The sequence below is a fragment of the Micropterus dolomieu genome, linkage group LG01, assembly GCF_021292245.1.
Source record: "Micropterus dolomieu isolate WLL.071019.BEF.003 ecotype Adirondacks linkage group LG01, ASM2129224v1, whole genome shotgun sequence".
Taxonomy (NCBI): domain Eukaryota; kingdom Metazoa; phylum Chordata; class Actinopteri; order Centrarchiformes; family Centrarchidae; genus Micropterus; species Micropterus dolomieu.
Genome location: NC_060150.1, coordinates 29,211,086 through 29,223,807, shown reverse-complemented (window position 1 = coordinate 29,223,807; position 12,722 = coordinate 29,211,086). Strand labels below are relative to the sequence as shown.

Genomic DNA, 12,722 nt, shown 5'->3' with positions numbered 1-12,722 from the left:
ACATTCATCAGCTACAATCGCAGGTTTGCACTGTTCCTTGTTTCACTACTAATGTGATTTCATTTCAGGAGTAATAGTTCTGTTCAGCAAGTGCCAAATAGATGAGATCCTGATTACAACCATTCAAAGCTTGACAGTTTTATTGGAACCACCACAGGAGTAAATATGTCAAGAATCACGCTTGATTTTTGCTGGGTAGTAGCCTCTTATAAAGTTTTTTTTTTCTGAATACTGAATACTGAATAGCACTAGCTAGGTTAACTCATCCAAGAAATCAAACTTAAATGACAAAGAGCCAAAATCAAAGCAACAAAATGTGAACACTGTAATTAGCCTTTTGAATCTCTTGGATTACTAAAACATCCATTTTGAGTGGTGCCAGTGCCAGACTGAACTCATCCACTCCCTGCTCATTCAGACAAACAGTATCTATGGACAGGGCTTACCGCACATCCGTCTGAGAGGGCCTTGAAGTAAGGGTTATTGTCATAGGACATCTCCTCATCGTTGGCGCCCAGGAAGCGCAGCGACTTGTCGTAGCTGTCGCTGGTAGCGTCGTACCACGCTACAGACTGGTGACAGCTGTAGGTGAAGTTTTGCCTGGCCGAGGCTGTCAGTAGTCTGAGGAAGGTCATTTGTACCATGTTTATTGAGTTTCCATCTGCGTCAACGTAGGAAAACTGGTGGTAGGCAAACAGAGAAACACAGGTTAACGGTAAGAAGCAAACATGAGCCTACATTTTCACGCAACAGTTGGATTTATGTATTAAAAATATGTATATGATTTTTTATTTGTAAAAAAAAAAAAATATAATAAAAGAAAAACGAATGCATAATAATAAAGCAATTAGGATACAACAACAACAAAAGAAAATGGTAAAAAAACTATACAATAATCCACATTGCTACTGGGAAATACCCAGATCTTGTTTAACATGTTTTCATGAATAGACAAAGATGATGTTTGATCTCCAATAGTCAGCTTTGTATCACCATGAACATTTAGCCGCATCACTGAATATAAAGCAAGATGAAGGTACTGACACTGCCTGGTAGAGTATATGTGAATAAATGAACAAGTGCAAAATTAATTCAGAAATGTTTTGGGGGCCTGGGCAAATTGAAATAGAATTCTTTTAATAAGATTAAGTCTGTAGTTTATTAATGCTGAAGGCACATTTAACACATTTCCTTTATTAGTAATGACTTTATTAAGGTATGAAGAGCATGTACTGGCTCATATAATATAGAGGTCATTTATGAAAGGGGCGATTAGAATATAACAAAGTGGCAGATGTAAAAATACCTGTAGCAATTAAACAGAGGTTTTCCAATTGATACGGCAAACCATCTAATTCCCGAAACAGCTTTTGCAAGGCATGTGGCTAATAGTTGCATGATAACATTAACACCACTTGCTTTGTCACTATTACTTTTAACACACTACTGAATGGAGCAACAGTGTTTTTCATCCAAGTCACCTGCTGAGGAGTTCAAATATGGTCACTAGAAGACATGTTACATCACCTAACAGCCCTCTGTAAAACAAAGTCATGTTGGCTCAGTCAGGCCAGACTGACTTCTGCTCGCATGCATTCAAGTCTCCCGTCAACATCCCCAACCCAGAAGAACACTATTTCACAGCCAGCCAGGGGAGACACAGCTACGCAAGGATTTCTAGTTTTTAACCATCAATTGGTCTTACAGTACTTACACTAATTACTGTGTTAAATTTGGCGTCATTAGGTTAACTAGCATAGTTTATGGTAGTTTAATAGCACATGCATGCATGACAAATTTAACAATATATAGAGTCTCGATTTAATAAATGTCCTTCCGGCTCTTTGACAAAGCTTCGAAACAATAGGTCTTCAGAAGGCACACGACCCTGACTGGAACATTAACTTTGTGTGAACTTAGTCTGAACATGTGCATTCAAAGAGCCCTCAGGAGATGTACTGTACTTCTAATCCCAAAAAGCAGTATAAGGTTCCACCACAGTCTTTATCTGTGGAAATCCATCAGCATGATACCAGTTTGATGGAGCAGGATAAACTTGTTTCTTTCATTTATGACTACAAGAAATGGCAGCTGATGTTTTCTGAGACGATGTTTAACTATTCAAGGGCAGAGTGGGGTATCTGGAATGCAAAAAAGTCTGAGGCATTCTGCTTGAATCCTCTGTAATGTTTTATTGATGCCCTGTCCTTCATATGGAACAGTCTAAGAATTTAAATTTTCTGAAAATATCAGAAAATGAGGCACTAGTTCAAAAGGATATAGATTATTTTAACTTAAAGCCAGTCTTGTTCATGATGAAAGCATATCCCTTGCACTTGCACAAATCTCTCTGCTCCGGCTTTGCCTAAAATATGAACGCACTAAAACCATTAGGTAGTTTGGGATTTCTTTATGGGGAGGAACTTTAGGTCAATGCCTCGCAATTTCATGGGTGGTGTTGCTATTTGAGTCTATTAGCAGCTGCTTGCCATTTTTAGTCTGTGCACAGGTACATGGTAGGAGAACGCAGGAAAATAGGATAGATGGAGCAATCCATTTAGCATAGCACTATAGACTTACTATTTTACCACGCTTAAAGTCACTGAACCATGACCCAGGGAGTTCTTTAGGCCATGAAGATATTTTGACCTGTGGAAAACAAAACCAGATGGAGCATATTAATACATTATCATGGGCATTATATTTTGTTTTGAATGATGCAGAGAACAAGAAAAATGCTTGTTGTATAAAGCACAGCCTCAAGGGCAGCATCAAAGTTAGTTATCATCTGGGAGCAGGAGATAAACCTGTTTGTTATTTTAATATCTCTGAAATATAGTTTTCATAAACTTCATAGAGTAACATCATTCATTAGTATTTGCCTTTTGGTGGTTTTTGTGTTGTTTGCACAAAAGTGAATATCAAGTCTGTACAAGCGTAGCCCTGAAGCAAATCAAATGTCTTCCTTTAACAACTTCAGCCTAGCGCTGTGCTATTTGTCGATGTGTTGGTTTAACATGATGGCTTAATATTTGATGAGAAATGATGGACAGGCAGATTAGAAACGGCCAGTTATGAATCTTGTGGGTACAAAGCCAAAGTCACTTACTCCATTAGACTTCTTATCTGGATAGATGCAGGTTTCGCCCCCAGTAGTGAAGTTACAGTAGACTTTGAAGGAATCCCCCGAGCAGCCTTGATTCGGATCAATCCAGTATTCGCCTAAGGAGAACCATGCACACTCAAACATCCTGTTCTACTAATGTCCACAGAAAAAGGCTTGAAACTATTTTATCTCCAAAATTTTTGCTAAATTAAATGTGCTAGATTCCTTGGTCCTATGTGAAATGCTTTAAAGCAATTTACTGCTCACTTTCATAGCTTATACACTGCTAGATAAAATCTTATTGTTATGCCTGAAGCAAGGTATAATTTCTGTGCAACCGTTTTGACAAAATGTTTCCCTCACCAGAAGTAAGATGAGTAATAAAAAAACTAAACCAATCATACTGCTGTAAATGACAACTCACTTATTGCTCCACTTTGCATGTTGATAACCCTTTATGTTACTGAGGAGGGCCCTGAAATCTTGTAAAATTCCTTAATGAAACTGCAGTAGGCACATATTTACCCAAACATGCCAAAGAAAAAAAAAGGATAATGTTCCAACACTGATGAGCAATTTCCTCTAGGCAGCGTTCTCAATCATTATTTTCAACAAAAATGTTTTCAGTGTCAGTTTGTCAGAAAAACAGGTGTCTTGACCAACAACAAAATTTGAGAAAATGGGGACAATCTGCAGTGTCTCATTTGCATAGGGTAGACACGTCACCGCTGCAGCCTTACTTTGTGATTTACACCAATAAGAGGGGTGTGTTTTTATATAAAATCTCCTTCAGCATTTCTTTACTTTTACGTTAAACACTTGTGCTTTTATTCAGCTTACCGTCAAGGAACTCTGGGTGGCAGAGCTGCAGATCTTTGCATGTTCTGGCGGGGTTGTTTTGTGTGCCCATGGGGTACTTCATGCGTTCGATGTCCTGTTTGAGGTTGTTGAGTGAGCCAAAGATGTCCTCCATGCCCTCGCCGTAGTCCATGGTATTGGCTGCGTCTGACTGCATGTCACTGGAACGCTTGGTCTTCTTGGGTGAGAGGATGGGCAGGGGCTGGACAACTTCACCTGGTGGGCCCTGTAGGGTGTAGTGAGGAAAAGAAGACCGAGCTTAGATTTTGTACAATGCTACAGTATTTTGACAGTTTTAACTTAATGGTATAACAGGCAACAGTAGTGGTCTTAAATACTCACAGGAGGACCAGGAGGACCGATAACACCAGTGTCTCCTTTTGCACCAGCAGGACCCTGGGAAAAACATGAATAGAAATATGTTATTCGAGATAAATCTAAGATTCACACAGTGACAATATGCTTTTAAAAACACTGATAGTACTCACAGTTGAACCCTTGGCTCCCTTGGGACCTTGAGGACCCTGCATGAGACATAAGCACAGCAATTTGGCAAAGTCATTCTATCATCAGGGTAGAATCTAAATGAATGACTGGATCAGTAAAGGACTTACAGGCAGACCAGGGGGACCTGGGGGACCGAGAGGACCGGCAGCTCCGCCAATACCCTGTGATAAGATGAGATGAAAGCATAAGTCAGATATATATTAAAGAATCATTGGACAAAAGACGAAAGTATTATTGTGAGGCTTGAATAATGAGTGGAATGAAAAAGCTAGAATATAATGGCACAGGACCAGAGACATGGAAGGAATACTTAGTTTACAAGCTGAACAGATGCATGATGGTAGGAAGCTGTCACATGGAATTATAGAGTTGTTTTATTAACTGAGAAAGAGATGTCTTTATTTCATCAAGAGAAGACCAATCACTGCACTTGTGGGATGCCATTTATTTGAACCCTGCAATTCACAATAATAGCTAAATTTTGTGAGGAAATAAAGCCAAACAATATAAAGCCTATTGTCAAAGTAAAAATAGAAGGGGTAAACAGAGTGAAAACTTTTTGAAACCCTTGTGCTCTGACACAAGGGGACATTACGATTTCATTAGGCTTAATCTCTGGATAGTTAATCTAACCCATCACCTTAAATCACTAAGCCGGGGCAGGCAGACGGCCACAGCAGGACAGAATAGCACATTCAGTCATGCTACACTGTTTATTTAAAAATGGATGAAGGCTGTCATCAGTTCTTTATCGAGACCAAGCTTTAACCTTCTTTCAGTGCTGCTTCCTGTTTAAGTGGATGGCTCAGTGGTTGACAAAAAATGTTTTCATTTTAATGGTGTGGTTTACAGTATTCATCAGATCCACAGAAACTGACCACAATGGAGTGGTTAAAAGAAAATCTGTTCGCAGTACTCGCAGCATGAAGAATTACAAGACTCTCCATAAACAGTGAAGGAGAGACCAAAAAGAGAATTCAAAACATTTAACAACATGCCCCATCACCATGTGAAAAGTAATCACATCTGCTCAGTATCAGTGCAGTGCCTTTTTGGGTTTTAGTCAACAGCAAGTGACTGTGGCAACACTTGTGTGTCACAGTGTAATGGCAAAGGGGCTAAAAAATGGCCAAGAGGACCAACGTGGAAAAGGAGTCATCAATTACTTACACCGTCGCCCTTGCTACCAGGAGACCCTTGGGGCCCGGGCAAACCTCGGTCTCCCTTCTCTCCTTGCTCACCGGGGGGTCCGATCAGGCCAATCAAACCTGGGTGACCCTGCAGGACGAAAACAAATGTGCACACACAAAGAACAGTCAAAGATGAAAGTCCCTTTGTGTACTCAAACTTTAAAGGTTTTATATGCATGTTTGACAAGGGCAAAAACTCTAGCAGCTTTGCAATGCACATGGGCGGCTATGAGGAGTGAAATTTCATTACAGTACAAATCCTCAGGCATTATAATTTAAATGTCTCTGCAACAGACAAAAAAATCCCCCAAAACAAAACAAAAATAAAAGTGTGTTTTCTATCTTATGAGGTAACCAAGGCCAACTGATGACTTATATGATGTAGACAAGCTCTAATCGGACCCAATGATTTGACGGCGTTAAAACCGCACACCATGCAACACGCTGCCTCTATTGTGTGCTTTTAAACTGTTCTTTCTCAAGCCATCATGTCAGTGTGTGGGAGGCAATTTAGATAGAGTAATGTGTGCTGTCTGAATTTCCTTTGCAGTTATATTTCACCGGCAGATTTGACAGTGGCAGCAAAGAAAAAAAAAAAGCAAGATTATTCTGATTAGAGTGATACATCACATTCAGCCGTATATTCAATCCTGCATGAGTTTTTCTCTCACAGCTGCAATGGCAAAACTAATTTAGTTTCCTAAATGTTAATCTAAGCCCACATTGGTATTAACACCGCTTTGTGTGTTTTAAATGATGTGTTGCATTTGATCAGTTGCAAAGTTGTGGGTGTGCAAGTGGTGAGGAGTCGTGACTGAAGTCTGAACCTAGATCACCGTCCTAAGGTCCCTTTAACTGTTTTTCTTCCAGCCTATCTGGAACCTGGGAAATGAAACCAGCGTGGAGTCAAACACAAGAAAAAGGGTGACACTCACCTTTTCGCCTTTAGAACCAGGGTCACCTTTCAGACCGGGAAGACCAGGAGGACCCTAAACAACAAAAGCAGAAGTAACGAATCAATTTCGCAGAGAAAAGACAAAAAGATAATCGGAAAAGGAAAACTAGTGAGGCAGAAACCAGGGAGCAGAAAATAAGGCAATAAAGAATACAAAAACGTGAAAGAAACAAAAGACAAAAGAGGAGGCAGGAAAAGCATCATTATACAGAGAGAAAAAGCTGTCGAACAGATGAACACCATCCATGCATTACAGAGGTGACTTATGGGGACAGTTAAAATTTTAGGGAAATATGTAAATCCGGAGACAGGTGAGATGTTTAACAGCAACTTAATCTGTGTATGTTTAATACAGTGAGACTGTAGCTTTGGATATGTTTTAACCTGACTGGAGGCGAGGGGAAACTTTTAGTCAAACTCTGCAAAAGTGAAAAACACCTCCAACTCTAGCTAGCTAGATAAATAGTGAAGGAGATATTGTGCATACTAACCATGGGACCAGGTGGACCATCTTGTCCTGGGGAGCCGGGCAGTCCTTGTTCACCCTGTGAAAAAACCATTCAATTGTAGTGAGCATTATAGCCTGCTGTATTTTCTCTGGCCTGCCATTGATTTTCTGTGCTCAGCCCAATGATTAATAGCCCAAACAGGGAAGAAAATGTGCTGGAATAAACAAGTGAAACTGAAGTATAAGCCAAATGGGTGTATTGATTATTCCATGAAGTCTATCATCATGCCTTAGCAGTACTTTTTTATGTGTGTACACTGTGGGTGTGTGTCTGTGTTTGAGTATGCATTTGAGTTTGCTTGCGAGTAGAGCTGAATGTATATGAAGTGTATCACAGGGAAAGATCATTTTTTTAGCTCAGACTTACAACGGGGCCAGGGATTCCACGCAGACCCTCTGGGCCGGGCTTTCCTGATGGTCCCTGGGGTCCAACCGGTCCTGTTTTACCCGCTGGACCCTCGGCACCTGCCTCCCCCTAAAATATAACACAATTTAGGGATTCAAGCCTTCTGTACCTGGCTGAAAGTAGGGTTCACCCGATGTATAAGTGTTTTGGATTACAGATGCTGATATTTTACTGATATTTTTAGAACCAAATTCATGTCAAAAACGTATTCAGTTTTTCTTCCATGATGGCAGGAAAAGAAATTCAGAACAAACCATCAGTCAAATAAACTAAATTAAATAAAAAACAAGTTTAGATCTATGTTGTGCACACTGCTTTAGGTAACTGCATATCTGGTTCTTTATAAAAATCTAAATAATTTGTAATGTTTGTTAAGGGTATAGAACAAAAAATTCTACATGTGCAACAAACGTCTAAAATCTGCAGCAACACTTGATACCTTGTTGTCAGGTTTTCTTTGGAGCCTCTCTGTATCTCACAGAGAGTATTTTCATCAGAATTCAGCTGCAGGCTGCTTTTAGCTTTAAATTATGCTGAGACAGTATGCAGTGTGTAGGCTGGATAAATGGGGACACGTAAACAAGAGTCGGAGTTATCAAATGAGCCAAAGGGTTCCTGTTCCTCCAAATGAGGTGCAGAAGCAATATATTGTCCTACATCCTGCATCCAGAAAATGTGCATGGCCTCAAGATCAAAGTGTGCCACAGCTGTCCACCTGTAATCTGAAATACATCAATATGCACAGAGACCAGACAGATGGACTCATGGAAATAAGATTTCAAGTTTTTGCTTTAAGCTATTTACAGATTACAGGCTTATAGCAAAGTGGTCTGAACTACTTTACTGAATTTATAACCATTTATTTTGGAATTTAAACACATTCAAGGCCGACATCCCCTTTGAAGAACATGATAAAAAATATAATGTGCTTCATTAAAGGTGATCATCATTCAAATATTTAAGAAGAAAAAGCATTATATATCGACAGTTCATAATACTAATGGGATAAAACATGTTATAGTGTACTGGAAAGTAACGTTTTGCATCCATACTTATGTAACCAGAGGATTAGCTGAGAAGAAGAGTTATCTTTATATAGTAAATTTGATTTATATTAAGCATGCACCAGCTGACGTTAATTGATTCTCACTTAGATAGTGATAAAACCATGAGACTGGTGTAGAAAAATTCTCAGAGACATCACAGAGAACTTCATTGGGCCCTGATTCACACTAAAAGAGAAAAGCATGATAACCAAAAACCTGGGGGCCAGACATAAAAAGCATTTACTCCTTTGCCAGTCTTGAAATTAAGCCACAGCACAATGCAAGAAACACGTGGATCTAAGTTTTACTCAAATAGGTTGCGTCCATAAATTTCCATCTAATCCATAGTGGAAATGACTTCTGTGTTTTTGTGCTTTCACTTCAAGAATGGGAACAATGTGGTTACAGTGAGTGGGTGTTGGTGCAGGAACGGCTCTACTGTGTAAAGCATGAATTGATTTTGTTACCTTAGCGCCCTTCTCTCCTTGTCTGCCCTCTGCACCAGCAGCCCCCGGAGGTCCCTGCGGAGGATGACAGGACACTGATTTAGCATTTCAGCACAACATCAACACACACTGTACAACAGGACTGTACAAATGAGCGTTGAATGTTCATCATTGACCGTTCAAATTATTTCATAAGCCAAGCAAAAATGACAATCAAATGCCTACAGACAGATACACAATCAGTTGTGTATCTGTCTGTATGTTGCATCATGTGTGCTTAAACAACAAGGAATGATCATCACCACCAGAGACTCTGTCAGGTTATCGCTTGACATTTCAGTTTACTTTTATTAGATTTCATATTGAACAAATGTCCTGCCTGATAAATACTTAGTGGATCTTCAAACCAGGATGATAATCCAATGCCCTTGAATGTGCACTACTTCCCTTATGTCAGGATCTATTTGAGTGACTTGGACGTGCCTTTGTCTGCCCAGGAAAACATACAATCATGGAGCCATGTACGGATGCACACAGAAAACACACACAGCCTTCTTCAGTCATGGTAAAGGTTGGCAGGTTGCCTTTTCTTTCAGGTCAGGATCTCTCAGGCCCACAGCGATTTCTTTCAACTCCACCTCCAGTCGTCCCTCTTCAAAAAACACTCTCCATCCAAATTCCACTCTCATCTAGCCGACTGAAGCCTGAGTGCTATTGACTGAGAGCCTAGAATGCGAGCTTGCCTCCTGTCTTGGAGCTTTCATCTTCTCATGATGTGTACCTCTTACTGATGGCGAAGAGGCAGGCTCTTGATCAGCACAGAGAGCCATTTCAATTGTAGCACGATATACATAGCGGCTAGAGTCAATATGTAGGTGTGCTGTTCTAGGCAAGGTTGCCAGAGCACCTTCTTGTTGGCTCTGCAGCATCAGAATGAAACATTGTTACTGTTCTTAATGGAATAAAATTGCTACCAGTTACCGAGACAGGAGAAAAGGGTAAAGAAATTAAGCAGTGACCTGAACCCAAATGAGATTAAATGAAGTAAAAAAAAAAAAAAAGAATTAAAGCCATTTTTCTTTCTTCAAGAAGCAAAGGTGAATACATTTCCAGTATTAAGGCATCTGCAAAACACATGAAACTAAATTTGCTTCAATGCTAAACTGACTTATTTAGAATCAGAGGCCATGCTAGAGAGAGATTTAAGGATTGTTGAAATTTTCTACTGGCCAAATGCTGAGGAGACACAAAAAGGACCAACATATCCTAAACAACTCTTGCTGTGGAATTAGGTATTCACAGGGGCAACCTGTCGGGGAGTAGCAGGGATCATCTCAGGTCCCCCTTTTTTCCAAGTGATTAAAAGACCTGTGTGTGATAAAATAGCCATTCCCTTACCATAATCCCTGGGCCATTTAGGTGCAGCATATGCTGATACCATGCTAAATACTCCAAATGTAAATTTCATTGGGCCCATTAGAAAAGCAATCAACCCTGGTTTAAAAATGCATGACATGTTTTTCTTCCACCCATTGGACAGAGCCTCAGAGTCTCTTTGAAATGCGCTCAGCCACTTCAGATTGTGACTTTTCTTTCAAATTCAGGAGAATAGTTGCTCATTTTCATGTGGACTTTGAGCTTCACATCATATTGAAAATATGTTAATGTTCCATCTCGAATGTGTGCATTCAAAAAGCAGCTTATTGCCTTTTATAATTCACACTCAAATATCTCCTCATACTATAGGGTGCATGAAGGAGCTTTCCTTATTGGATAGAGTAAGAACTGACGGCACAGAGCAATGAACTTTTAAATTAAGTAAAGACACAGTTCCTCTTTTATAGACTGACAAAAGTCTCAACGATGATAGCCACATCACAGTTAACACCTTAAATGATTAAAGGTTTTATTATATATCTTTTTTTTTGGTAGGCCAAAAGCCAATCCTTCTTCTAAAAACCTCTTAACATCTTTGCCATGTCCATGTTATGCCGTTGTTTTGCTCTGGCTGTCAGTCAGGCAGCCACGAATCAATGTGTGTCAAACTTGTTATATCTCTCTCTCGCTTTCTTCTTACTGCCACAAGGGCGTAAATTAGTTTGTAACCCATGGCTCCTTTTTTTCAGCTATTTTTTGGTAAGCCTTTTCAATTTCTTGCTAAGAAAGAAAAAAGCTTCATGATTTTCACATCCTGCCATTCATTTCTCAATAGGCTTTGAGGGGGATTTCTTTGCAGACAGCACAACACCTTGACCCCTTAAATCTCCCACTTTGTTTTCCCCACTCTACTTCTAATGAAAATGAATCTCTCCCTGCTTTACTGCCAAGACTGTGTTGTTGAGGGGGAGTTGTTGCAAAGCGAGGAGGGATACCAGTCTAAGGAGCCAGAGTACAATGCCAACAGAACCACACTGCTTTCATCCATTTTAAGATAGGTAAGAAATTTGACATGGGCTTGTTGAGTCATGGTTTTAAAATGGACAAATGCTTTGGTCAGCAACACATTTCATATCAAAACAACCCACTCTTGCAATATTGAAATGCCAGCAGCAGGGACTATCAGACTAGCCTGTCTTGGAGTAAATGCCGGATACTTGCCAGTGATGCGTGCACAAATAAAAATACTGTAGTAATGTTAGTTTTATGGCCACAGACTTACTCTCTTGCCAGGTGGGCCAGGTGGGCCAGCTTCTCCTGATGGACCTGGAGGTCCCTGAAAACAAACAAGGAAAGAAGAGATGCAGGATACTATTAAAATACAATAAAATAAGCTGTATTAACAAATCAGTCAGAACTGATGTGAATTTTGATGAGAGGGCGGCATGCGTCACTCAATCTGTCTGCCTGAAGGACAATAACACAGAGAGCACATTTAGGGAATATTTAACCCCAGGATAGTCTAGAAGAGTTAAGCCAAAACCCCAAGTTGGATGAGGCGCCGCAATGCCTGAAATTATACATACTGTGCTCCCTGAGACACTTTCATCCAATTATCGCTGAGTTAATTGCAGGCAATCAAACCAATTTTTTTAATCATTTGCATTGGTAAATATTTTTGCAGCAGTGAAACGTGAGTTATTCAGCTGTTTCATTTAAGTACACAGTTACATGGAAATACGATTAAGAGAACAATATATGTGTTTTCCTCTCATAGACATTGAGCCATATCATTATAAGTTTATTATATTTATACACCACTTTTGCTGTAGCGTTTCAGCATGTTCATAAACATACAAATACAAATTCAAATAAGTTATGTTCATGGAGTAAATAAAATACTTTTTTTAATACTAATTTTTCTTTGGCAATGATAAAGCCTCATTTACATTCCTAAATATTAATAAGAGTTGTGATTTGTTGCGCTTTACACAGGGCCAGCACATTAGCGTTTGGCTTTTATTTCTAATCATACGTAATGAATATGCAAAGCTGATAAGTCCATTTACCCTACACCCAAGAGTATGCAGTAAATATCATGAATTAAAATGCTGCAGTGTAAATTATTTACGGACTAGATCTAATTACAGCTTTCACTGCAGGCAAACTTGTGGCGGACTATTATAACATAAAATAAAGGTAAACAAGAGATATTCAAACTCATTCATACACAGCAACAAAGTAGCTGATTGCTATGATAATTATATTATGTGCTTGTAAAGTGTCCCTCAAGTGAACTTCATACAGTGCATGATATATCATC

At 39.5% G+C, this 12,722-nt stretch overlaps 1 protein-coding gene across 1 annotated transcript in view; it reads right to left on the bottom strand.

The window, feature by feature from the left end:
• The window catches only part of col11a1a (collagen, type XI, alpha 1a), a 142,918-nt gene that overhangs the window by 1,676 nt on the left and 128,520 nt on the right, over positions 1-12,722 (bottom strand). Inside the window, exons 54-66 of the mRNA XM_046063866.1 lie at positions 11,682-11,735; positions 9,044-9,097; positions 7,492-7,599; positions 7,108-7,161; positions 6,597-6,650; positions 5,642-5,749; positions 4,579-4,632; positions 4,453-4,488; positions 4,307-4,360; positions 3,947-4,190; positions 3,110-3,222; positions 2,581-2,649; positions 447-680 (exon numbers count right to left, since the gene is read on the bottom strand). Of these exons, the coding sequence (XP_045919822.1) occupies positions 447-680; positions 2,581-2,649; positions 3,110-3,222; positions 3,947-4,190; positions 4,307-4,360; positions 4,453-4,488; positions 4,579-4,632; positions 5,642-5,749; positions 6,597-6,650; positions 7,108-7,161; positions 7,492-7,599; positions 9,044-9,097; positions 11,682-11,735 (1,236 nt within the window). The remainder of the gene's footprint in view (positions 1-446; positions 681-2,580; positions 2,650-3,109; positions 3,223-3,946; positions 4,191-4,306; positions 4,361-4,452; positions 4,489-4,578; positions 4,633-5,641; positions 5,750-6,596; positions 6,651-7,107; positions 7,162-7,491; positions 7,600-9,043; positions 9,098-11,681; positions 11,736-12,722) is intronic.